At 46.2% G+C, this 27,682-nt stretch overlaps 1 protein-coding gene and 1 long non-coding RNA gene across 5 annotated transcripts in view; one reads left to right on the top strand and one right to left on the bottom strand.

Moving 5' to 3' along the window:
* Positions 1 to 14,994, bottom strand: part of ACSBG2 (acyl-CoA synthetase bubblegum family member 2) — a 43,185-nt gene extending 28,191 nt beyond the window's left edge. Inside the window, exons 1-4 of the mRNA XM_037994611.2 lie at positions 14,729 to 14,994; positions 11,767 to 11,996; positions 8,279 to 8,367; positions 3,612 to 3,732 (exon numbers count right to left, since the gene is read on the bottom strand). Coding sequence (XP_037850539.1) covers positions 3,612 to 3,732; positions 8,279 to 8,367; positions 11,767 to 11,996; positions 14,729 to 14,795 — 507 coding nt within the window. The 5' untranslated portion in view covers positions 14,796 to 14,994. The remainder of the gene's footprint in view (positions 1 to 3,611; positions 3,733 to 8,278; positions 8,368 to 11,766; positions 11,997 to 14,728) is intronic.
* The window catches only part of LOC140711920 (uncharacterized), a 64,512-nt gene extending 37,111 nt beyond the window's left edge, over positions 1 to 27,401 (top strand). For 2 of the 4 annotated variants that reach the window (XR_012093259.1, XR_012093258.1), the window contains 4 exons: positions 226 to 346; positions 8,168 to 8,370; positions 11,110 to 11,208; positions 26,941 to 27,401. This is a non-coding gene — a long non-coding RNA (uncharacterized lncRNA). Of the gene's footprint in view, positions 1 to 225; positions 347 to 8,167; positions 8,371 to 10,349; positions 10,464 to 11,109; positions 11,209 to 26,940 lie in introns of all 4 variants that reach the window. The other 2 variants (XR_012093261.1, XR_012093260.1) reach the window with 2 other exon arrangements.
* Positions 27,402 to 27,682: the final 281 nt, after the last annotated feature.

Consider the following 27,682-nt stretch of genomic DNA (forward strand, 5'->3'; position numbering starts at 1 on the left):
CCGCCCACACTATAAAACGCTGCTCTTGGTCTTGACTGACCCCAAATGACCTGGTTTCAGGACTCCTGGATTCTGTGTAGTCCATATTACTAGCTTCCAACAGTGTAGGTAGAGGATGACAGCAATCTGCCTGAGACAACACATCTCTGACCGAATTATGCTACACAGAAACGTGGATGTTGGTTGATAAGCTAAAGGAAGTCCCTCCCGCTCTCCCTTTTCCAGGACTTTGCACCTTGCAGCCCAGATTTAGCTAACCTTTTAGTTGGAGTCAGGCAACAAAAATCCTCCGTGAAGTTGGCTGGAACCTGGACAAGTGCAGAGCCCTCTACCCATACCTAGCACGGTAAGGATCAGGCAACCTGCAAGATTCTTATACTCTGTTCATGCCAAAGAAAGGGGGAGGGGTCTCTCTATGACAGTTCTAGCCAATCCAATGAAAAAGTTACTTGCAACATCCATTTTGCTAATTATAGCCATGCCTCTGGCAGGCATTGGAGAGAGGAGATGGCAGAAGCCCGTATAGCAGCTGGACAAGTTTTCCAGAGAGAAGAAGAAACAGACATTCAAGGAGCCTGGGGCAGGCGACAGCTTGGGATGTCTGAGGGATAAAAAAAGTCCAGGATGGCCAGAGTGGGGACCCAAGACAGTATGACAGGGGAGGGGGCATGAAAGAATGGTGAGGCCCAGATCAGCGGAGCCTTGGAGGCAAAGATGAGGAGTTTGGAGTTTATTTAACTCCCACAGAAAACCGCAAGAGAATTAGAGGGTTTAAGCAGAGGAGGATCTGTGATTACTTCCCCAGATCAAAGATCTCCAAGTGGAGCTGGGCATCCAATTTGGAAGGAGCATGTCAGGAACCTGGTTTTGAATCTTCTAGACATAGCAACTGGAACAATAAATCCTCCACAGACTTCACCTTCAATGAAACTAGGAGTCAGAAATAATTCAGATATTTCTTTATTCACTTAAGGCTGGACCTCCTAGAATCAGGACAGAAATCCATAGCAGCCAGGTGGGTGTAGAGGGGAAGGTTGTGTATGTGGCATTTTCCAGTTATGGAAAACTCAAATTAAGCCAGCATTTCCAGATGGAAGAAGGATCCCACCCACCCACTAACACCCACCCCATAGTGTGTTCTGCTAAGAAGAGGACAAACAGGTATGACATGAATTTTGGGAACCACAGATGCATCACTTAAGAAAGTAATTTTATGAGCAGTGGTTCATGCCTGTAATCCCAGCACTTTGGGAGGCCAAGACCATTGGATCACTTGAGGCCAGGAGTTCAAGAGCAGCCTGGCTAACATGGCAAAATCCCATCTCAAAAAAAAAATGCAAAAATTAGCCAGGTGTGGTGGTGTGCACCTGTAGTTCCAGCTACTTGGGAGGCTGAAGCACGAGAGTCGCTTCAACCTGGGAGGTAGAGGTTGCAGTGAGCCAAACTAAGATGATACCACTGCTCTCCAGCCTGGATGACACAGTGAGACTGTCTCAAAAAAAAAAAGAAGACGAAGAAGAAAAAAGAAAAGAATTTTTAAAAGCTCCAGGCCAGAGGTAGAGGTCTGTCCTTACTGAACCAAGTCAGGAATTAGGAGTCAAAGGAAGCCAGGCAGCAGAAAGTGTTGTATTTTGCTGAGTCTAGCTAGGTTTTCACTGAATCTGGAAACTGTACCCAAATTTTGGAGATAGTAAAATGTGAGAAAACATATGGTTAGTAGTGATCAGAGAATGCCATCAATGAAAAGACACATCTCGATTCCAGAGATGTTAAAAAGTGAAGAAATGAGTGACTCAGAGTCATGAAATCATGTATTCAAGAAACAGTCACAGTGGTCCTTGAGCTGAATGATGAACCTAGCCATCTAGGCTCACCCCTCCCAAGGACTCCTCTCCTCTCCAGGACCCTCCTGCCAAAAGCTGAATCAGCAAACTGCAACTCATTCAAACATGTAGGAAATTTAAAGTTTCCACAATAGCCATACAAAGACACTACAATGAAAAAAAAAAAAAAAAAGTAACACAGGAGCCAAATTTCACTGTACACAAAGAAAACTCACTGGATAATTTCAACACAATGCAAAAGAAAATTGTAACCAAACATTCCAACATAAAACTAACAATGTAATGAAGCAAACACAGCTAGAAAGAAAGAACACAAAGCAAACATACAAGCACTCAGGGAAGAGACAGCAGGACACTAGAAAAAAGTGAAACAGGAAGCGATAGAACTTAGGCAAGAAATAGAAGAGAACAACAAAAGCATCTAGAAATGAAGACAATGACAAGAAATGAAGAAAATTATATAGAAGCACAGGCTTGAAATCATCACACTTCCAAAAGAAAAAATAATTAGCAGTGGGATGTATATAAAATAATAGATAAATATTTTTACGTGGGGGCTTAAGGCCAGGCATGGGGGCTTATTCCTATAATCCCAGCACTTTGGGAGGCTGAGGCAGAAGGATCAATTGAGGCCAGAAGTTCAAGAGCAGCCTGGGCAATATAGCAAGACCCTGTCTCTACAAAAAAAAAAAAAAAGGTTTTTGTTTGTTTGTTTGTTTCGAGACAGGATCTCACTCTGTTGCCCAGGCTGGAGTACAGTGGCTCAATCTTGACTCACTGCAATCTCCACCTCCCAGGTTCAAGCGATCCTCCCACCCCAGCCTCCCCAGTATCTAGGACTACAGGTGCATACCACCACGCCCAACTAATTTTCGTATTTTTTGGTAGAGATGGATTTTCACTATGTTGGCCATGCTGTTCTCACACTTCTGACCTCAGGTGATCTGCCTGCCTTGGCCTCCCAAAGTGCCTGGATTACAGGTGTGAACTACCACACCTGGCCCAAAAAATGTTTTAAAAATTAGCCCAGACCTGGCGCAGTGGCTCACACCTATAATCCCAGCACTTGGAGACCAAGGCAGGCAGATCACGAGGTCAGAAGATTGAGACCATCCTGCCTAACATGGTGAAACCCCATCTCTACTAAAACATACAAAAAAATTAGCCAGGCGTGATGGCGGGCGCCTGTAGTCCCAGCTACTCGGGAGGCTGAGGCAGGAGAATGGTGTGAACCCAGGAGGCGGAGCTTGCAGTGAGCTGAGATCACGCCACTGCTCTCCAGCCTGGGCGAGAGAGCGAGACTCCGTCTCAGAAAAAAAAAAGTTAGCCCGACATGGTGGTACATGCTTGTAGTCCCAGCTACTTGGAGGACTGAGGCAGAAGGATCAGTTGAGACCAGGAGTTCAAGGCTACAGTAAGTTACAATCACGACATTGCACTCCAGCCTGGGGACAGAGTGAGACCCTGTCTCGGGAAAAAAAAAAAAGAAAAAAAAAAAAAAGAAAAGAAATGGAGGCTGAATATTAAACTAAGTTAATATGAATTGGAAATCAAACTCCTCCACTTCACTCTGCTTCTCCAAACATCAGCTTCACCACGTATACTAATGAGATCACGGAGGACTCTTGCTGAACCGATGTATGGCCTTATTCTAATGGCCCTCATTAGAATTTACCTGGGAGAAAAAGAACACTTCCCCAGAGCCCTGAGGTCTCCCTGGGTGACTTTGGCAGGCAGTGTATAGGGGTTTGCTGGGTAGGGGGTTACCGAAAGGATTTTCTGTAACTGTTGATCATTCTCAACCAGCAAGATGTTCACTTTGGCATGAGTGATGACATACTGACAAGCCTCGGCAGAGTTGGTGGCATAAATACCAACACAGAGACCCCTGGGAAAAGAAAACACATTCGTGTGTGCATCCAAACACACCTTAAAGGCAGAATGGTCTGAAAGGTCAAGAGAGAGGAAAGGTTTGCAGGCAAGTTCTTAAGTTTGCAGCCACAGCACCAGCTTCCCTCCCTCCCCAACTTAACGATGAAGACAACAAAAATGACAATGATGATAAGAGTGACAGCTCCTATGATGTCACTATGACAACAGGTCGTGGAACACTCACAACACCCCATTTTACAGATGAGAAAAACAAGGACCTGGCAGTGAAGTTACTCAAGATTACATAGCAAGTAGGTGTTAGACCTAGGACTTGAACTCCTCACTCAGCTCCTGTTCCCATCATTCACGACCTTTTGTGCTTGCAGGTGGCATCCTCTTTTGCTTTTAATTTGCATTTCTCAATGGATAATGACATTGAGCATCTTTACACGTGCCTTTTGGCTACTTTCCTTTGTGGCATTTCTGTTGAAATCTTTTGCCCCTTTCAATTATTTTTTTTTTTTTTACGTTTTTATTACTGAGTTACAGAATTCCTTTATATATCTTAGATACCAGTCCTTTGTCAGAAATTTGAGTTTTAAGAATATTTTCTCCCAAGTATGCAGTTTGCCTGTTCATCTTTTTTTTTTTTTTTTTTTTTTAAGATGGGGTCTAGTTCTGTCACTCAGGCTAGCATGCAGTAGTGCAGTCTCAGTTCACTGCAACCTCAACCTCCTGGATTCAAGCAATTCTCCTGCCTCAGCCTCCTGAGTAGCTGGGATTACAGGCATGCACTACCACACCTGGCTAATTTTTGTATTTTTTGTAGAGAAGGGGTTTTGCCATGTTACCCAGGCTGGTCTCAAACTCCTGGCTTCCAGTGATCCACCCGCCCCTGCCTCCCAAAGTGCTGGGCTTCCAGGCGTGAGCCACCATGCTCAGCAACTGTTCATCTTATTGGTGTCTTTTAATAAGAAGACTTTTTAATGCTAATAAAAAGTCCTATTTGGCAACTTTTTCTCTTATGCTTTTTGCTCTCTGTGTCCTGTCTAAGAAATCTTTCGCTACCGCCAGGTTGTGAAACCATTCCATGCTTTCCTTTTTCCAGAAGCTTTAGAATTTGACTTGCATGATTTGGTCTGTAATCCATCTCAATTTAATTTTTGCATACGATGTGAGGTAGGGATCAGGGCTGATTTATTTTTCCATACAAATATCCAGTTGGTCCAGCACCACTGGATTACTCTGCTGGCTTTGTTGGAAGCCAGTGACCATGTATGCATGGAGCTATTTCTTGCTGTCTGCTCTGTTGATCTAGTTGTTGTGCTTTTAATGTCAGGGAATGAGGCACATTATAATTATTTGAGATGGTTACTCTCATCATCGTTCTTAAGCACATACTATTTGCTAAGCACTGTGCTAAGGGTTATTGAATCTTCTTATTGAATCTTATTGAATCTCTTATTGAATCTTCATAACAGCCCTGTGAAGCAAAATATATATATTATATATATATAATATTATCTATACTATATATAATATTACTATTAGGAAGGAAGGAAGAAAGAATATATATTATATATATTATATATTATATATATTTCAACTCCCTGTAAGATGGGGTAGTATATGCTCATAAAAATTTGAAAAATAGAATATAACATATTAGGATGTTCTTAGTCTCGATGATGAGATATAACTAATGTTAATATTTATTTCTAGTCACTACCCTCAATTTCTTTTCCTTCCTTCCTTCCTTCCTTCCTTCCTTCTCTTTTTCTTTTCTTTTCTTTTCTTTTTTTTTTTTACAGACAGGGTCTCACTCTGTTGCCCAGGCTGGAGTGCAGTGGTGTGATCATAATTCACTGCAGTCTCAACTTCCTGGGCTCAAGCCATCCTCCCACCTCTGCCTCCCAAGTAGTTGGGTCTACAGGCACACACCACCATGCCTGGCTAATTTTAAAAGCATCTTTTTCTTTTTTTTTTTTTTTTTAGAGGCAGAATCTTGCTATGTTGCCTAGGCTGGTCTTGAGCTCTTGGGCTAAGGCAATCCTCCCACCTCAGCCTCCCAAAGTGCTGGGATTACAGGCATGAGTCACTGTGCCCAGCCTCTCAATTTTTTCATAGCTGTGACTGCTGCTACTGTTGTTGTTGCTGTTGTTATTATTAATTTTGACTCAAACAAATGAGTTCAGGTCTCAGGATCTTTATCCAACCACAGCGTGATTCTGGGGAAGCCACTTAACCTCGATGGGTCCCAGATTATCGACACCATCATTATTACTTGGGATCATGTTGGCACCTACCTCAAAGGGCTACCATGAACAGTCAATGATATCATATGGGTAAGAGTGACCAGCAATAATTGCTATATTAATAATTGGTATTTTAATTTTTTTTTTTTTTTTTTTTGAGACGGAGTCTCGCTCTGTCGGCCAGGCTGGAGTACAGTGGTGCGATCTCGGCTCACTGCAATCTCTGCCTCCTGGGTTCACGTCATTCTCCTGCCTCAGCCTCCTAAGTAGCTGGGACTACAGGTGTCCGCCACCACGCCTGACTAATTTTTTGGTATTTCTAGTAGAGATGGGGTTTCACTGTGTTAGCCAGGATGGTCTCCATCTCCTGACCTTGTGATCCACCCACCTCCGTCTCCCACAGTGCTAGGGTTGCAGGTGTGAGCCACCGCGCCTGGCCTGGTATTTTAAATGTTAAGCATAGTTGTAACCATACAGTGTATAAAGATTTTGATACCTGCTTTGTCACCTCTGACATCAAAAATGTTTAAAATGTGGTCTTCAGAGCCATCATTTCAAAATATTACCCGGAATCCCATCCAGAAGGCATCTCATGGTTTAATCCCCAGCTGTGGGACACGTAGGTTGTCCCTGACTTTTTGCCATCACTAATAGCACTTCCAAGAAGCATCTTTGTGTATAAGCTAAAATATATTCTCATGTTTTGGTTTTGTTTCTTTAAGTGACACTCCCAAAGGTAGAATTACCAGCTCAAAAAGAAATCAATATTTTATTTTTACTTTTTTTTTTTCGTGATTAGAGCCTGGGCAACATAGCAAGAAACCATCTCTACAAAAAAAAAGAAATTAGCCGGATGTGGTAGTGTGTGCTCATAGTCCCAGTTACTCTGGAGGCCGAGGCGGGAGGATCGCATGAGCCTAGGTCTTCAAGGCTGCAGTGAGCTATGATTACACCACTGCATTCCAGCCTGGGTGACAGAGCGAGACTCTGTCTCACAAAAACCCCAAAGCAGACAAACAGAAAAACCCCACTGGTATGGTGGCATCGGGACTGGGTTCTCATCATTTATTTAAATACTGAGTAACCGGGTAAACCAGACCCCTGAGGTGAACAAAACACAGTCAGTGTCATGGGAAGTTAACGTCAGGATATCCCAGACCCTCCCTAACTCCCAGGTAATATAACTAGAGGAATTCCCTCTTTTATTTGTGTGTGTGCATGTGTGTGTGTGTGTGTGTTTTTTTTTTCTGAGACGGAGTCTCGCTCTGCCGCCCAGGCTGGAGTGCAGTGGCCGGATCTCAGCTCACTGCAAGCTCCGCCTCCCAGGTTTACGCCATTCTCCTGCCTCAGCCTCCCGAGTAGCTGGGACTACAGGCGCCCACCACCACGCCCGGCTAGTTTTTTGTATTTTTTAGTAGAGACGGGGTTTCACCGTGTTAGCCAGGATGGTCTCAATCTCCTGACCTCCTGATCTGCCCGTCTCGGCCTCCCAAAGTGCTGGGATTACAGGCTTGAGCCACCACGCCCGGCTTCGTGTGTGTTTAGGAGCTGTTTGTTTGTTTGTTTGAGACAGAGTCTTGCTCTGTCACCCAGGCAGGAGTGCAGTGGCATGATCTTGGCTCATTGCAACCTCCACCTCCCGGGTTAAAGCAATTCTCCTGCCTCAGCCTCCCAAGTAGCAGGGATTGCAGGCACCCACCACCACACCCAGCTAATTTTTATATATTTTTTTAGTAGAGATGGGATTTCACCATGTTGGCCAGGCTGGTCTCCAACTCCTGACCTCAGGTGATCTGCCCACCTTGGCCTACCAAAGTGCTGGGATTACAGGCATGAGCCACCATGCCTGGCCATTTTGTGGGTTTTTAAAATTTTTTTTAATTTTTATTTTTAGAGCAGAGTGCTGACTCTACTGCCCACTGGCTGTGTGAGCCTCAGTTCCCTCATCTGTAGATAGGGGATGATAGGACCCACTTCACATTGCTGTCGTGAGGTCTTCCAGGATCGTACACACGGAGCACAGTGCTTGTGCACATAATCAGAAGCCTCTAAATGCTGTGATTATTATTTTGTCTGCAAAAAGTTCTGCAGCTGAAGAAAACCAAGAGGTCTGAGACCACTGGTCTAATGGGTGTTATTGCGTATGACCTGTGATCAGAATAATTTGTTTGTGCATCTATCCTGCCTGCTAACCAGGGCATTCATCCAAAATTCCTGTTTGCATCTCACACCGAACAAGCCCAGGGGTCCCAGGCCCAGGGTAGCGGCTCCTTAATCCTCACTGTGAACCAAGCCAAGGGACCTTACCCGGCTAGGATGGCGCCAACAGCAGTGATAAACCACTCCGCAGAGTTGAACCCCAGTATGCCAACTCCGTGGAAACGCTCCAAGCCCAGCTGGTAAGGAAAAAAACAGAAAAACAAAGCATAAACACGGAGATGTTACATCATTAGGATATGTGACGTTAGAGTCAAATGTAGTCACATGGAGCCGGGCGTGGTGGCTCACACCTGTAATCCCAGCACTTTGGGAGGCTGAGGTGAGAGAATTGCTTGAGGTCAGAAGTTCGAGACCAGCCTGGGCAACACAGTGAGACCCCTGTCTTTACAAAAGAGTAGAAAAGTTTGCCAGGCATGGTGGTTCACCCTTGTCATCCCGGCTACTTGGGTAACTGAGGCAGGAGGATCACTTGAGCCCTAGAGTTCGAGGCTGCAGTGAGCTATGACTATACCACTGTACTCCATCCTGGGCAACAGAGTGAGACCTTGTTTCAAAACAAAACAAAAGTAGCCACACGGAGTGGGAGACAGCATTGAGCCTAAAATCTGAGGTGTAATATTGTTTTTTGTTTGTTTGTTTTTTGGGGTTTTTTTGAGACCGAGTCTTGCACTGTCGCCCAGGCTGGAGTGCAGTGGTGCAATCTCGACTCACTGCAAGCTCCGCCTCCCGGGTTCACACTATCCTCCTGCCTCAGCCTCTCAAGTAGCTGGAACTACAGGCTCCCGCAACCACGCCCAGCTACTTTTTTTTTTTTTTGTAGAGATGGGGTTTCACCGTGTTAGCCAGGATGGTCTTGATCTCCTGAACTCGTGATCTGCCTGCCTCGTCCTCCCAAAGTGCTGGGATTACAGGCGTGAGCCACTGTGCCTGGCCCTGTTTTTATTTTTAATGAAAGTATTCAAGGAATGGTATCAGATAGTGGTGATAAGTTGCATATGTAGGTCAGGCATGGTAGCTCACGCCTGTAATCCCAGCCCTTTGGGAGGCCAAGGCGGGTGGATCACCTGAGGTCGGGAGTTCGAGACCAGCCTGACCTACATGGTGAAAACCCCATCTCTACTAAAAATACAGAAAATTAGCCGGGCATGGTGGCACATGCCTGTAATTCCAGCGACTTGGGAGGCTGAGGCAGGAGAATTGCTTGAACCCTGGAGGCAGAGGTTGCAGTGAGCCCAGACTGCGCCATTACACTCTAGCCTGGGCGACAAAAAAAAGGAAAAGAAACAGGGTCTTGCTCTTTTGCGCAGACTGGAGTGCAGTGGGTGATCATAGCTCACTGCAGCTTCGACTTCCCAGCCTCCAGCAATCCTCCCACCTCAGCCTCCTAAGTAGCTGGGACTATGGGCCTGCTCCACGGAGTCTAATTTTTTAAAAATTATTTTTGTAGGGCCGGGCATGGTGGCTCATGCCTGTAATCCCAGCACTTTGGGAGGCCGAGGCGGGTGGATCTCTTAGGTCAGGAGTTCGAGACCAGCCTGGCCCACATGGTGAAACCCCGTCCTATTAAAAATACAAAAAATTAGCCAGGCGTGGCGGTATGCATCTGTAGTCCCAACTACTTGGGAAGCTGAGGTAGGAGAATTGCTTGAACCTGGAGGCGGAGGCTGCAGTGAGCCAAGATCACACCACTGCACTCCAGCCTGGGTAACAGAGTGAGACTCTGTCTCAAAAAAAAAAAGTTGCACATGTAAAGGTACAGACTTGTCCTGAATGTGGCTGAGAATAAACCAGGAAACTCAGAAACAAAAGTAAGCATCCTTAGGGGAAAACTCCCTCTTTGTTCTGGGTACTGCCAACCAACATTGTCGGCTCTTTTAGTCATACAGGATCACGGCTGGCAATGATCTGCTGTTCTTTGGGGAAAAGGAACTATTTGGAAGACATTAGCCTGCTGGTACCTCAGGATGAGACAGCAAGCGTTTCAGTGACCAAAAGGCTGGCTTTATTGTGGACAGAGTGTGTTTTTATTAATGCCTATTAATAATAATTACACTGATTAATTTCTACTTGGGACTGCAAGTAGTTTTGTTTGTTTTTCTTTTTGGTTTTGTTTTTACTTTGGTCTCCAAGTTTTGTTTTTGTTTGTTTGTTTTATGAGACGGAGTTTCACCCAGACTGGAGTGCAACGGCACAATCTTGGCTCACTGCAACCTCTGCCTCCTGGGTTCAAGCAATCCTCCTGCCTCAGCCTCCTGAGTAGCTGAGATTACAGGTATGCACCACCACACCTGGCTAATTTTTGTATTTTTAATATAGATGGAGTTTCACCATGTGGGCTAGGCTGGTCTCAAACTCTTGACCTCTTGACCTTGGTCGGCCGACCTTGGCCTCCCAAAGTGCTGGGATTACAGGCATGAGCCACCATGCTCGGTCAGGTCTCCAAGATTTAGAGGAGGAGGGGGACCTTCAACTCCACGGAACTAAGAATATGGCTAAAGGAGACTATCTTTCAGGAGAGATGAACTAGCCACAGCGACATAGTATGAGGATGGGGCCACCAAGAAGAAACCCAGCCCAAGCACATGGTTCTCTCTCTTTTTTTTCTTTAAGACACGATCTCACTCTGTTGCCCAGGCTGGAGTGCAATGGTGCAATCACAGGTCACTGCAGCCTCAACCTCCCAGGCTCAAGTGATCCTCCCACCTCAGCCTCCTGATAGCTGGGTCTACAGGCATGTGCCACCACACCTGGCTAATTTTTAAATTTTTTATTGAGACTGGGGCCTATGTTGCCCAGGCTGGTCTTGAACTCCTGGGCTCAGTGATCCTCCTGCCTCAATGTCCCAAAGCCCTAGGATTACAGACATGAGCCACTGACCCCAGCCTTTTTCCCTCTTTCTTTTGCTTCATTCATTCTAGGGAGGACTGGCAACCATGCTGTGAAGACTCTCAAGCAATTCTGTGGAGAAGGCCATGGAATGAGGTGCTGAGACTTCCTGCCAACAACCAGCCATCTAGGTAAGTAAGTTTGGAAGTAAAGCCTCCAGCTCCGGTTGAGCCTTCAGATGAGACAGCCCCAGCTGATAGCTTGGCTGCAACCTCATGAGAGACCTGGAGCCAGAACCCACCCAATTTCAAAGTAGCTCCTAAATTCTCCATCCACAGAAATTGTGAGATGATAAATGTTTGTCATTTCAAGTCAGTATGTTTTGGGATAATTTGTTATGCAGCAGCAACTAACTAATACAAAGAGATAGTATGTTAGGGACAAATGCAAGATGCAGAACCATGGGTGTAGTAGGCTATTATGTGTGTAAAAATGTGCATATATAAAAATTGTATTTTATGTATATATACATAATCTATTTCCCAAAAGGATACACAAAAAACTGACAATGGTGGCTGCTTCCTTGGAGAGGAACTAGATGTCTGAGGCTCATGAATCAGAGGGAAATTTTTCACCAATTAACCTTTGTATCTTTTGGTGCCCTGTGAATTTTGTACCACATATATGTATGTGTATTACCTATTCAGAATGAATGGTTGAACAAAGGAGAATGAATGAATGGATCTTACCTTGATCAAGGATTTTGCAGCCTTCCGACAAGCCTCATAGTACTGGTTGAAATTCAGAACTTCCCATTTTTTGCCGTTCAGGGATGCAAGGGCTGGATAAATTCCAAATCGGTTGACTGACTCTCGAAAAAATTCAGGGATGGTCATCGGAGTCTCATGGCCCGGTCCATGTTTGGATAGCCTCAGAAGGACTTCTCCATCTCGACAGGTGGTCCACAGCCTGGGAGTAACTGCAAATAGTTACCAGAGTTGGGTGGCAAATGTTTTAATTTATTTAACAACTTTGGATAGGGGGCGGTTGGTGTCTTTTTGGACCTAAGGTGCTGAGAGTTGAATTAATCCCCTTTTAGGGTGAAGTTATGTGGTCAACACTGGCAAGACAAGCTTCCTTTCTCTTTATTTATTTTTTCATTCCCCCCCAAAAAAAAATTTTAATAAGTGGAAAGGATTGTATACCAAGCACTTTCTTACCCAACACCTAGATTCTACAACTGCTAGCATTTTACTATATATTATCACACATCTGTCCTGCTATTTTTGTTCTGTCCATTGTTTTTTGTTTTTTTGTTTGTTTTTTCTTTTCTTTTCTTTTTTTTTCTGGAGACACAGTCTTACTCTGTCAGCAGGCTGGAGTGCACTGGCACAATCACAGCTCACTGCAACCTCGACCTCCTAGGCTCAAACCATCCTCCCACCTCAGCCTTCCAAATAACTGGGACTACAGGTGAACACCACCATGCCTAGCTAATTTTATTTTTTAATGTTTTGTAGAGATGGGGTTCTACTGTGTTTCTGAGGCTGATCTCAAACTCCTGGGCTCAAACAATCCTCTCTCAGTTTCTCAAAGTGCTGGGATTACAGTCATGAGCCACCGCACCTGGCCCCATCTTATTTTTTTTATTATTATTTTGTTTTATTTTTGTTTTTGAGATGAAGTTTTGCTGTTCTTGCCCAGGCTCAGCTCACTGCAACCTCTGCCTCCCGGGTTCAAACAATTCTGCTTCAACCTCCCAAGTAGCTGGGATTAGAGGCATGCACCACCACACCTAGCTACTTTTGTATTTTTAGTAGAGACAGAGTTTCTCCATATTGGTCAGGCTGGTCCCGAACTCCCGACTTCAGGCAATCCGCCTGCCTTGGCCTCCCAAAGTGCTGGGATTACAAGCGTGAACCACCATGCCTGGCCTATTATTATTATTTTTTGAGACGGAGTCTCACTCTGTTGCCCAGGCTGGAATGCAGTAGTGCGATCTTGGCTCACTGCAACCTCACTACCCACACCTTCATCTCAGAAATCTGGCCTCTAGAATTGTGAGACAATACGTTTCTGTTGTTTCAGACACTCAGTTTGGGGCACTTTGTTAAAAAAAATTAGCCAGGCATGGTGGTGCATGCCTGTAATGCCAGCTACTTGGGTGGCCAAGGCACGAGAATCACTTGAGCTTGGGAGGCAGAGGTTGCAGTGAGTTGAGACTCACTACATTCCAGGCATGTGCCACCACACCTGGCTAATTTTTGTAGTTTTAAGAGGCAGAGTTTTGTCATGTTGTCCAGGCTGGTCTCAAATTTCTGGCCTCAAGCAATCTGCCCACCTCAGCTTCCCAAAGTGCTGAGGCCAGCCAGTTTTCTAGAGATTTAGATAAATATTCCACCCCTTGGACCCATAAAGGTCCCCAAACTCCTTTTGTGCGTGACGCTATTTTTCAAGTACTCCCACACTCCCTCTCCTTGAATATGTACTTTGCAATGCAAGTACTTTTATTTGCCATAAACCTCAGTACTTTCAGTTTTTTTTTTGTTTTTTTGTTTTTTGGTTTTTTTTGAGACGTAGTCTCACTCTGTGGCCAAGGCTGGAGTGCAGTGACGTGATCTTGGCTCACTGCAAGCTCCGCCTCCCAGGTTCACACCATTCTCCTGCCTCAGCCTCCTGAGTAGCTGTGACTACAGCACCTGCCACCATACTCTGCTAATTTTTTGTATTTTTTAGTAGACACAGGGTTTCACCATGTTACCCAGGATGGTCTCGATCTCCTGACCTCGTGATCCGCCCGCCTCAGCCTCCCAAAGTGCTGGGATTACAGGCGTGAGCCACCGCGCCTGGCCCACTTTCACTATTTTCTGACTTGTTTCTTGAATTCACTCTCGATAGTGTCAAGAGCCTGGACAATGGCTGGGTTCAAGGTCCCACCGGCGTTTGGGGACCTCCCCCAGCCCACTGGTATCAAAGCTGTCTATGATGTCACCATGTCCCTTGACTTTAGCTCTGGCAGTAAAATGATTACAGCCTAATGTTAATAAGTCACTATGATCATATCCACACCATATCCACATGGATGGTTCCTGGGTACTTTATCCACTTGGGCTCACCATCCTGACAGGGAGGTGCTGTTATCAATGCCCCCATCATTCAGATATGCAAATGAGGCCTCCAAAGGGCAAGTGACTTGCCCAGTGTCACATGACCAGTAGAGCAGAGTTCTGAATTACGTGAACCACTTGCCCTACTACCTCAACACCTTATCAAGAGTAGAAAATAGGCCCCAGGCTGGGCATGGTGGCCCACACCTGTAATTCCAGCACTTTGGGAGGCCAAGGTAGGAGGATTGCTAGAGCCCAGGAGTTCAAGACCAGCCTGGGGAGCAAAGCAAAACCCTGTCTCTCCAAAAACAATACAGAGCTGGGCATGGTGGTGTGCACCTGTAGTCCCAGCTACTTGGAGAGCTGAGGCAGGAGGATCACTTGAGCCTGTGAGGTCAAGGCTGCAGTGAGCTATGATGGCACCACTGTACTCCAGCCTGCATGACAGAGCAAGACATTGTCTCAAAAAAAAGGGTGGAGGGTGGGGGTCAGCAGGGTCAGGCAAGGAATGGCTACGTCTTTCTAGATCCAGACTCCTCTGCAAAGAGCCTTTGTGGAATCAATGTGCCTCTCTCTCTCCCACGCACTCTTTAGTGCAATATACCTTGTGTTTTATTCATGTCTACTTCAAGATCTTTAGCTCCTTCTTGAGTCTTTGGGGTTCCAATCATTCAAGGTGTGCAGAAACCATGCTTCACAGTACTGCAAGGCAAAAAAGCAGGAGTTGAACAGGATTGGTAAAGGGGCTGTAGGTATGAGGCCAACTCCTCCATCCACTAGTCATGTCTGCCTAGCATCCTGGGATCCATTGGTCATGCCTGTCCTGGGCCTGGGAGGAGAGGAGAGTGGCGGGCATGCCAGATACTACAGCATTTGTAAAACCCAGAGGGTATTCTTTTTTTTTTTTTTTTTTTTTTGGAGATGGAGTCTCGCTCTGTCACCCAGGCTGGAGTGCAGTGGCCGGATCTCAGCTCACTGCAAGCTCCGCCTCCCGGGTTCACGCCATTCTCCTGCCTCAGCCTCCCAAGTAGCTGGGACTACAGGCGCCCACCACCTCACCCGGCTAGTTTTTTGTATTTTTTAGTAGAGACGGGGTTTCACCGTGTTAGCCAGAATGGTCTCGATCTCCTGACCTCGTGATCCGCCCATCTCGGCCTCCCAAAGTGCTGGGATTACAGGCTTGAGCCACCGCGCCCGGCCCCAGAGGGTATTCAATCTGTGAGTTTGCAGAAAAAGTCTGGGCCTATACACAACTCTGTGGGCGAGAAAACATTTTGAAGCCTCCCAAGGGAAAGAAACTCTCATGGGACCACACATTTACCTTCTCTTAAAGGTAGTATTAATATGAAAACTCAAAGGGCCTAAAGGAGAAACAGGATAGATCTTGCTACATAAAATTTTTAAATTTTCCACATAGCAAAGAATACCATAAACAAAAATCAAGAGATCCACAAATTAGGGAAAGATATGGACAATACATCCAAAATATAAAAGGTTGATTTCCTTCATATGTAAAGAACCCTGAGGAGTTAGTCAGAAAAAGACCAAAACCCAAAGGGAAAGTGGGCAAAGGACACGAACAGATAATTATCCGAAACTAAAAAATGACTTTTAAGAAGAAGAAAACATGCTCAAACTCAGTCCTATGAGAAATACAATAGAAAATATGATGCAGTTTTCACCTCTCAGGTTAACTAAGATAAAAAAAGTTGACAATATTTTCTATTATGAAAATGTGGGAAAACAGGTGCTCTCATTCATTGTGGTAAAATCAATGCCATCTCTTTAGAAAACATTTATCAGTAATCAGACTTAAGATCACATGGGGTTTTGTTTTGTTGACTAGGCTAGAGTGCAGTGGCACAATCTCGGCTCACTGTAGCCTCCACCTCCTGGGTTCAAGCAATTCTTGTGTCTCAGCCTCCTGAGTAGCAGGGATTACAGGCCACCATACCCAGCTAATTTTTTTTTTTTTTTTTTTGAGATGGAGTCTTGCTCTATCACCCAGGCTGGAGTGCAGTGGCGCGATCTTGGCTCACTGCAAGCTCCGCCTCCTGGGTTCACGCCATTCTCCTGCCTCAGCCTTCTGAGTAGCTGGGACTACAGGCGCCGCCACCACGCCCGGCTAATTTTTTTGTATTTTTTGTAGAGATGGGTTTTCACCATGTTAGCCAGGATGGTCTCCATCTCCTGACCTCGTGATCCGCCCGCCTCGGCCTCCCAAAGTGCTGGGATTACAGGCGTGAGCCACTGCGCTCAGCCTATGCCTGGCTAATTTTGTATTTTTAGTAGAGACAGAGTTTCTCTATGTTGGTCAGGCTGGTCTCAAACTCCCAACCTCAGGTGATCCACCAGCCTCGGCCTCCCAAAGTGCTGGGATTACAGGTGTCAGCCACTGCGCCTGGCCTAAAATCACAAATTCTAAATATCAATTTATTCCAGTCAAAAATGTCCCCAGATATTGTCAACTTTGTCCCCTGGGGGAAGTGGAGGCCAAATTATTGGTTGATATTTATTGAAACTGATTTTTCCAGTGGCTTTCAGGGAGGAAAATTGTGCGATTTTGTTCATGATAAAGAGTGTACTCGATACAAGAATCAAGCAGTTGTTCTGAATTCTAGATTTGCAGTAATGTTTTATGGACTGTAAATGTTTCTATCAGTGAGCGCAGGAACACAGCAGGCAACAACTTGAGTAAACGCTTTGGTGAATGAAGCCCTCTAACATGCACGTGGTTCTTACACCAGCCCTCTGCCTGGGACTCTCTTCCCCTCAGATAGCTGGGACTACAGGTGCATGCCACCATGCCTGGCTAATTTATTTTTATTTTTATTTTTGTAGAGCTGGGGGCCTCGCCATATTGCCCAGGCTGGTCTTGAACTCCTGACCTCCAGCAATCCCCCCACATCGGCCTCCCAAAGTGCTGGGATTTGCAGGCGTGAACCACCGCACCAGGCCCCTCTTTTCTTTATAAATTACCCATCTTCAGGTATTACTTTATGGTAATGCAAAACGGGCAAATAAAATTAGTATCCGGAGTATGACAAGAACTCTGGATTTAAAAGACAAAAGTTAACAACCCAGTGTTTTATGACGAAAAATGTAAGCAGGCAGGTCACAAAAGAGGAGCCTGGATGGGCTATAAATCCTGGACAAGATGCTCAGGAGCTTTGGTCATCAGGGAACCGCACGTTAAAAATCACACGATCATTTCACCCCCAGCAGATGTGCAAAAATGCATGCAGGCTGGGCGTGGTGGCTCATGCCTCTGAGCCCAGCACTTTGGGAGGCCGAGGCAGGTGGAGCACTTGAGCTCAGGAGTTCTCCACAGAGGACTTGTAAGTTACTAGTAATATTCGATTTCACGAAGTGAAAAGGGCACACAGATATTTATTGTTATTCATTAAATCGTACAGGTATGTTTTGTGTTATTTTACATGCATTATATGTTTTGCAATTTTAAAAGGCCATGTAGGGTTCGGGTGCGGTGGCTCACGCCTGTAATCCCAGCGCTTTGGGAGACTGAGGTGGGCGGATCACGAGATCGGAGGTCGAGACCATCCTGGCTAACACGGTGAAAGCCCGTCTCTACTAAGAAAATACAAAAAATTAGCTGGCCGTGGTGGTGGGTGACTGTAGTCCCAGCTACTCAGGAGGCTGAGACGGGAGACTGGCGTGAACCCAGGAGGTGGAGCTTGCAGTGAGCCAAGATCACGCCAGAGTGAGACTCAGTCTCAAAAAAAAAAAAAAAAAAAAAAAAAAAAAAAAAAAATTAGCTGGACGTGGTGGCGGGCGCCTGTAATCACAGCTACTTGGGAGGTTGAGGTGGGAGGATCGCTTGAGCCTGGGAGGCAGAGGTTGCAGTGAGCTGAGATCATGCCACTGCACTATAGCCTGGGAGAAAGAGTGAGACCCTGTCTCAAAAAAAAAAAAGAAAACGCGTGCCCTTCTCCCATACCACTGGCACCTGTCACTCTTCAAGAGGTGTGGTTCTGGCCATCTGGCAAGGCACCTGGAGCTGGGACATCTGGTCACTCAGGTGTTTTCTTCTTCCTGCAAAGACAGTAAACAAGTAGCCCCTCCTGGAAACCTGAACATGAGCTGCCCCTTCCCAGCCCCCGTCACCCTCTCTGTCCAGCCAGGATGATGGTGGTGGTGGCAGGCAGGAGGTTGGGTGGTTTCCCTCCACAACAGGCCTTCTACCCCGTTCAACCTTCCAGAACCTTCCATCCCAGCCACCTCTTGTGACATCACTGGCTGTCCCTGCCTCCGCACCCCACCCCCACCCTAGGGGAAGCTGCTTCCAGGACGGGGAGATTGCTTTTTCATGCATTGTTAATTGATTCGTGCATGCACGCACTTCTTTGTGTGTTCATGACATTTTTATGGAGCCATGACCATAATGCCAGGGATTGTGCTGGATGCTGGAGACATAAAGATGAACAAAACCAGGCCGGGCGCGGTGGCTCACGCCTGTAATCCCAGCACTTTGGGAGGCCAAGGTGGGTGGATCACAAGGTCAGGAGATCGAGACCATCCTGGCTAACACGGTGAAACCCCGTCTCTACTAAAAATACATAAAATTAGCCGGGTGAGGTGGCGGGCGCCTGTAGTCCCAGCTACTCCGGAGGCTGAGGCAGGAGAATGGCGTGAACCCGGGAGGCGGAGCTTGCAGTGAGCCGAGATCGCGCCACTGCACTCCAGCCTGGGCGACCGAGCGAGACTCCGTCTTAAAAAAAAAAAAAAAAAGATGAACAAAACCAGATGAGGCCTGTTCAAGAAAATAAGGGGAGGCCTGGAGTCACACAAACAAATGCAAACTTATTGTGAAGAGAAGTTCCGAGGCATGCTGAGGGCTTGATCAGAGGATCCCACCCAGGCAGGGAGTCTGGGAGTGGTTTCTTTCTTTTCTTTCTTTTTTTGAGACCCAGTCTTGCCCTGTCGCCCAGGCTGGAGTGCAGTGGTGTGATCTCAGCTCACTGCAACCTCCGTCTCCCGGGTTCAAGCGATTCTCCTGCCTCAGCCTCCCGAGTAGCTGGGATTACAGGCGCCCGCCACCATACCTGGCTAATCTTTTGTATTTTTAGTAGAGATGGAGTTTCGCCATGTTGGCCAGGCTGGTCTTGAACTCCTGACCTCGTGATCCGCCCGCCTTGGCCTCTCACGGTTCTGGGATTACAGGTGTGAGCCACCGGGCCTGGTCACGGGGCTTTTCGAATGTTTCACAAATATCCACTCTGCAGAGCACCTGGGCAGCTGTGCTAGGAGAGCCAGTGTCCACCAATGTCCACCAGCCCTTCTTCCCCAGAGCCCTCACCTAACGAGAATGTTTCCCAGACTCCCTGACTGCATGGCGTGTCCGGGTGGCTACGTCCTGCCCTGTGGGAAGTGGGCATAAGTGGTGGGGGCCACGTCTGGTCATGCCTGTAAAGGAAAGGAGGTGACGCCCTTCCCCAGCCCCCCGCCCAGTAGAATCCAGGGATGAGAAGCAGCCTCCTTGGACAGGGGTGAAGCTGGAGGGGAGGGAGCAGGTCAAGGGACCTCTTGATAGGAGGTCCCCAATAGGAGGGAAGGGACCTCTGTCTCTAATGATGGTTGAGCCATTTTGCTGGTGCCAGACAGATTTATGCAAGTTGCACACACGCTCGCTCTCTCAGACACTCTCACATTCACAGGTACTCACACACACTCAAACACACCTTCCCATGGGCACAGTCACAAGCACACTCACATACACACACTCAAACTCACAACATGCTCCCATAATCACACCTGTTCGCACAATTCAAATGCCTTCATACAGACACAAACCGGCAGGCATGCACACACACACATGTGCACACACACAGTCACATGCACTCGCCTACAGACACGATTACATGCATGTACGCTCATCCACATAGTCATGCACATATGCCATCACACACATGCCTCATTATAGAGACATCCAATTTCATACATATGTACACTGTCAGACACACAATGTATGATGGTCACACAGTCACAATGCTCAGGCCCTCATGCAGACACACAACTACATATATGCATTCCCACACACACATATGGACACGCATAGTCACACAGCCTCATGCAGACACAATTACACACACACACACACACATTCACATACATATGCACACACATGCTTACACTCTCACACACCCTCATACACACACACAATTACATATATGCATTCCCACATTCACATATATGGACACACGTGGTCACACTGCCTCATACATACACACAATTACATACACTCACACTCCCATACATATGCATGCACATGCTCAAGACACTCTCACACACCCTCATTCACACAATTATATACACATGTACTCACATACATATGCACACACATGATCACACTCTCACATAGCCTCACACAGACACACAATTATATACACACACATATATGCACTGACATACACCTAATTATACACGTAATCATCACACACACACACACTCCTGTGTGCCATCATGCAAATACAGTCACACACAGGCACACACCCCCTCATGCAGACACAGTCACATATACAATCACACTCAGGTCCTCACCCCTGCACACACACTTGCACACCCCACATTCTCACACACTCTCATACAGATACCAAATATATACACTCACACACATATGCACACACTCGCTCAGACTCACACATACCCTCATACACACATACCTTATGACACACACATGCATTCATATACACTCTCCTACAGACACGCACAGACACATGCATTTCCTCCCAAAGTGATGCACACACACCCTCGTGCCAACACACAGTTGCACATACAGTCACCACACATTCACACACACATACTCGAACAGACACAGTTATATACACATACACAGTACGACACACTTACACACGTGCACATAATTACACGCATGCACACATACACACTCAGTTACATACAGTATGACACACATATACACTCGCATACACCTTCACATGGAGACACGATCACACACGTGCACATAATTACATGCAGGCATACACAGTTCCATACAGTGTGACACACACATATGCACTCACACCTTCATATGGAGACACGATCACACACGTGCACATAATTACATGCAGGCATACACAGTTCCATACAGTGTGACACACACATATGCACTCACACCTTCATAGAGACACAAAATCACATACACACACACACCCTCTCACCATGGAAAAGTAAATCTGCTTAGAGGAAGTCTGTCCATAGCTATCCCAGACAAGTTTCAACAAGGATGAGGAGGACACTGCTGTGCTACCCAGGTCTTTTCAGCGATGAAAGACGTGTGCCCCAGCTTCTGGGAATGTTACCCGAAGCAGACCTCTGCTGTCCACCCCTTCAGGTCAGCGTCTGCCGAATAGCACCTCCTCATCCAGGGTCTTGTTCCCTTCCCTGGGCCACCAACATCCGCGTGGAGGCATAAAATCTCAGGCCCCTCTCCCCAAATCAGGACAACTCAGGGGCCATCCCAGCTACAGAGCTGGAGGCAGCTGGACTTCTCATGCTCGCTCTCTCTCTCTCTCTCTCTCTCTCTCTCTCTCTCTCTCTCTCTCTCTCTCCCCCCCCCCTGCAATCCTGTTTCTTTCCCTTCCCTTCTCTTTCCCTTCCATCAGTATCCATCCCTCTAAACAAACCTTTTGCAAGCTCAGTTCCTCTCATCTGCTTCCCAATAAGCTCTCTGCAACAAAGGCAGTCATTGTATGTCACTGAAATCCTCCACTTGCCTTCTCTTACCTTTATTCCACCTGCCCCAGGTAAGATAGTAACATATACTCTCATCCCACCTGCCCCAGGTAAGATAATAACATGTACTCTCGTCCCACACCTGCTTCCCTGAGGACTCTGAGCTGACCACCGTCCCAGAGTCTTGGCTGTTAGTTTTTGAGCTCGACTCCCCACTCCCTTCCAGGCGTTCTTCCTACACCGACCCGAAGCTGAGCCTGTCTGGGCAGTTGAGGATACTTCCTCCACACAGAGGGATGAAGTTCATTCCAGGCCATGGCTCACATTTTAATGGAGAAAGAACTGAAGATAGAAATGGCATTGCATAAAGGCAACAGCTGCAGAAAGAGAAGCATTCATTTGGCAAAATTCATCTGTTCTAATCCAGCAGACCCCAGGAGACTCCCTCTCCCTCAGAGCCAAGGGCAAAGTGAACTCAAGCCAAGGGTAACACTGTCAAAGAATCCAGGTGTTCACACCAGAAATGGGGAAGGGGGGACTCACCTGGCAGTGTGAGTCACCTGTGTGTCCTCCACCAGTACCCCTCTGGGCAAGGGGGCGGTTGGTTCCTCACTACTTGGCTGGCTCTAGGATCCTCCACTGGGGCACCTGCTTTCACCTCATGTGCCATCTTGTCTTAAGAGTCAAGAACAGTGGGCGCTCTCAGCCAACCTCCAAGACACCCAGTTAACCAACTCATCCATTAACCCAAGGTCTATCCCCCAAAGAACATGCAAGGTCCCTGGTTCGTATGGAACCCTTGCAGGGCTGCTCTGAAATGCACATGCATCCACTTCCATACCAGGCTTGCCGTGTGCTCACTGAGCGCAAGCTGTGTGTTCCCAAACCTGTTTATGCCAGTTGTGCTGCTTGTTCTAACAACATTTTATTTTATTTTATTTTATTTTATATTTTATTTATTTTTTGAGACAGAGTCTTGCTCTGTTGCCCAGGCTGGAGTGCAATGGCGCCATCATGACTCACTGCAACCTTTGCCTCCAGGGCTCAAGCGATTCTCCTGCCTCAGCCTCCCGAGTAGCCGGGATTACAGGCGCCCGCCACCACACCAGGCTAATTTTTGTATTTTTAGTAGAGACGGGGTTTCACTATGTTGGCCAGGCTGGCCTCGATCTCCTGACCTCAGGTGATCCACCCGTCTCGGCCTCCCAAAGTGCTGGGATGACAGGCGTGAGCCACCAGGCCCAGCCCTAACAACATAATGTAATCAAATATTATACCCCTCATTGAAATACAGCAGCAAGAAAATTTCGTCGTTTCTAAGTCTCAAAGTCCAGCTGATAAAAGAGTGATGAATTATGCAAGGACAAGATGACTGACTCAAGGAAAAAACTGAAAATTGACCCTGTCCAATATGGTAGCCACAAGTCTATGTGAGCATTTAAATTAAAATTTTGATGACTTAAAATTACATAAAATTTACCACTGTACACTTAAAAATGGTTAAGGTAGTAAGTTTAGTGTTATACGTATTTTGCCATATTAAAAATAAAAATAGAGCCAGGTGTGGTGGCTCACGCCTGTCATCCCAGCGCTTTGGGAGGCAGAGGTGGTTGGATCACTTAAAGTCAGGAGTTCAAGAGCAGCCTGGCCAACATGGTGAAACCTCGTCTCTACTAAAAATACAATAAATTAGTTGGGCGTGGTGGCAAGTGCCTGTAATCCCAGCTACTCGGGAGGAGGTTGAGGCAGAAAAATCGCTTGAACCTGGGAGGCAGAGGCTCCAGTAAGCCAAGATCTAACCACTGCATCCCAGTCTGGGCAACACAGTGAGACTCTGTCTCAAAAAAAAAAGTTATTCACATATCCAATGGATTAGTCACAGTAGGAATTTCAACACCCCTCTTTTGTTTACTATCTTATTTCTTTACTTTTTATTTATTTTTTGTTTTTTAATTTTTTTTTAGACTAATGTAGCCCAGGCTAGAGTGCAATGGTATGATCGCGGCTCACTGCAACCTCTACCTCCCAGGTACAAGCGATTCTCCTGTCTCAGTCTCCCAAGTAGCTGGGGTTACAGGCATGCACCACCACACCTGGCTAATTTTTGCATTTTTAGTAGAGACAGGGTTTCACCATCTTGGCCAGGCTGGTCTCAAACTCCTGACCTCAAGTGATCCACCCGCCTCAGCCTCCCAAAGTGCTGGGATTACAGGCATGAGCCACCACGCTGGCCTGTACTATCTTATTTATTTATTTATTTATTTGAGACAGAGTCTCGCTCTGTTGCCCAGGCTGGAGTGCGGTGGCCAGATCTCAGCTCACTGCAAGCTCCGCCTCCTGGGTTTACGCCATTCTCCTGCCTCAGCCTCCCGAGTAGCTGGGACTACAGGCGCCTGCCACGTCGCCTGGCTAGTTGTTTTTTGTATTTTTAGTAGAGACGGGGTTTCACCGTGTTAGCCAGGATGGTCTCGATCTCCTGACCTCGTGATTTGCCCGCCTTGGCCTCCCAAAGTGCTGGGATTACAGGTGTGAGCCGCTCCGCGCCCAGCTGTGTGTGGCTTCTTTCAACCCACATAATGTTCTCAAGGTTCATCCACATTGCAGCACGTGCCAGGGCTTCGTTCCTTGCTATGGCTGAATAATATTCCGTTGCATGAATAAATCACGTTGTGTTTATCCATTCGTCCGTGGGTGGACAGACACTTGGGTCATTTCCACCTTTTGGCTATTGTGAACCATGCTGCTATGAACATTCACGTACACTTATCTGAGTACCAGCCTTCAATTATTTTGGGTTGCAACAGAAGAGTGGAATTGCTATGTCAGGTGGCAATTCTATGTTTAACTTTCCTGAGGAACCGTCAGACTGTTTTGCACAGTGTCTGCACCATTTTGCATTCCCCCTAGCAGGGTATGAAAGTCATAATTTCTCCACATCCTTTGTGCAGTGTGAGACCTGTTCTATTTATACCTTTACTTCATTTGATTTTTTTCAATAGGCAAAACATTCATATTCATAGTTCAGAAATCAAAGAGGCAGGGCTCAGTGGCTCATGCCTGTGATTCCAGTGCTTTGGGAGGCCAAGGTAGGAGGATTGCTTGAGGCCAGGAGTTCAAGGCCAGATGGGGGAACATAGTGAGAGCCCATCTCTACAAAAAATTTTTAAAAAATTAGCCCAGCATGGTGGCACATGGCTATAGTCCCAGCTATTCAAGAGATGGGTAAGAGGTTCACTTCAGCCCAGGTGATCAAGGTTGCTGTGAGGTATGATTGCACCGCTGCACTCCAGCCTGGGCAACAGAGCAGGACCCTGCATAAATAATAATAATAATAAATTTAAAAAGCTCCAACAGCATGAGATGCAGAGTCAAAACCTCATATGTAACTGTTACAAACCAAACTGGATCTACTTCTCTGTATACAATGGAACATCAACCAGCAGCAATTGCATGCATCTCTTCTCAGCTTCACATTTAGTGGTATCACATCTGTACCTTGAAATCAGCCACAGTGGGAGTATTTACACCACAGGAATCGGCAAACACTGCAAATCAGTGCCCCATGCCACTCAGGAGCCAGTTATTAAATATTTACCAGAACATAACTGCTTCAAAGAATTATTTAAAATTCTCAACAATATAAAGGGACATTTTATTACTAAATCCTTAGGGATGGTCCCACCAAAGTCCCACATACAGTAATATTAGCAGACTCCAAATGTACTTAGATTTGCTAAAATTCTCAAATGCATTATTTTTTAGGGATAGAATCTCACTCTGTTGCCCAGGCCTCGTGGTGTGATCATAGCTCTCTGTAGCCTTGAATTCCTGGGCTCAAGCAACCCTCCCACCTCAGCCTCCTAAGTAGCTACAACTACAGGTGTGCACCACCATGCAGGGCTTATTATTTTATTTTATTTTTTTGTAGAGGTGGAGTTGTCCAGCCTGGTCTGGAACTCCTGGCCTCAAGTTAGCCTCCTGCCTCAGCCTCCGAAGTATTGGGATTACAGGCATGAATCATGACAGCCAGCCTAAAATGCTTTTCCAATAACACACGGACACAAGCCCTGAAATTTAAATCATTGAGCTACTAAATACATTTATGTGCCTGGATTTCCCTAGCAAAAACTGGGAAGAAAACATTTACTTTCCCTTTCCAGGCAGGTTGAGTTAAATGGTTATGTCTGCAGCTTCATTGCAAGGGGTCCGTGGCTTTTCAAAAGTGGGTGTCCCTGCTGACAAAAGTGGATACGGAGGTCTGCGTGTTCCATGGCAGTTTCCAGGAAGAATGAGATGTGGATATGAGTGGATGGTGCAGGTCCAGAAGCAAGAAAATTTGAGCGACATTGGTTGTCACTTGCTATATAAATGAGCCAAAGATGATGTCTTTCTATCAGCCCTATCTCCTTTCTTTCTTTCTCTCCCTTTCTTTCTTTCTTCTTTCTTTTTCTTTCTTTGTTTCTTTCTTTCTTTTTCTTTCTCCTTTCTTCTTTCTTTCTTTCCTTTCTCTTTTGTTCTTTTTCTTTCTTTCCTTTCTTTCTTTCTTTTTCTTTCTTTCTCTCTCTCTTTCTTTCTTTCTTTTTCTCTTTCTTTCTCTCTCTCTCTCTCTCTCTCTTTCTTTTTTTGACAGAATCTCACTCTGTCGCCCAGGCTGGAGTGCCGTGGCCTCATCTTGGCTCACTGCAAACTCCGCCTGGTGGGTTCACGCCATTCTCCTGCTTCAGCTTCCCGAGTAGCTGGAATTACAGGCGCTCAGCACTGCGCCCAGCTAATTTTTTGTATTTTTTGTACAGACGAGGTTTTACCGTGGTCTCAATCTCCTGACCTCGTGATCCGCCTGCCTTGGCCTCCCAAAGTGCTGGGATTACAGGCGTGAGCCACCGTGCCCGGCCCCCATTTATTTCTTTACAGCAGGCAGACAGGGACCTGACAGCTCAAAGCCCACCAGCACCAAGCTCAAATTCTCACACAATCCATTGCTATAAATATTGCACAAATAAGCATATGTTTAGTCGTTTAGAGCCTGCCTACTTTGCATACCCCACAAAATTGCACCCAACACCTATTAATCACAGAGAAGACAAATCTTATAGCCATAAGAAACTCCAAATTATTTTTGCCTTTCAGAGTTCTATGATGCAGACTCTCCCCACCTTGCTACTGAATGACATCACCTAGACACTTAAACCCTGCCTCTAACTCTCCTCTGTTCCAGGAGCTCCTCTGGAAGGAGTCCTGCTGGAAGGGACATCGCCTACATGCAAACCTATCTAAGTGCCGTGCAATAAAGCTTGTTATGGAATACCGCCATCTTGTGGTCCTGTTTGGTTTTGTTTTGACCAACCCCATCAGGAATCAATGATGTCCTAAGTCTTGGCTCCTGAAATTGCAATTTTCGTGTGTGTGTGTGTGTGTGTGTGTGTGTGTCTGTGTAAAAGCAAAATTAAGTCAGGCATGGTGGCTCACACCTGTAATTCCAACACTTTGGAAGGCCAACACGGGGGGATCGCTTGAGGTCAAGACTTTGAGGCCAGTCTGAGCAACATAGAGAGACCTCATGTCTCCTAAAATTTTGAAAATTAACGAGATGTGGTGACATGTACCTGTAGTCCCAGCTACCTGGGAAGCGGGAAGATTGTTTGATCCCAGGAGTTTGAGGTTGCAGTAAGCTGTGATTGCACCACTGCACTCTAGCCCGGGCTACAGAGAGAAACCCTATCTCAGTTTAAAAAATAAAATACAGGAAGTTTTAATGAATTAATTTTTGTTATGTCTTGTGGTCTTTAAATGACACACATTTGACAGAATGCAGTGGATGTTGACAGGAGCGAGTAACACCGCTGTGGCCGAGAACATCTGAAAAGGTGTT

This window comes from Chlorocebus sabaeus, chromosome 6, assembly GCF_047675955.1.
Source record: "Chlorocebus sabaeus isolate Y175 chromosome 6, mChlSab1.0.hap1, whole genome shotgun sequence".
NCBI lineage: Eukaryota > Metazoa > Chordata > Mammalia > Primates > Cercopithecidae > Chlorocebus > Chlorocebus sabaeus.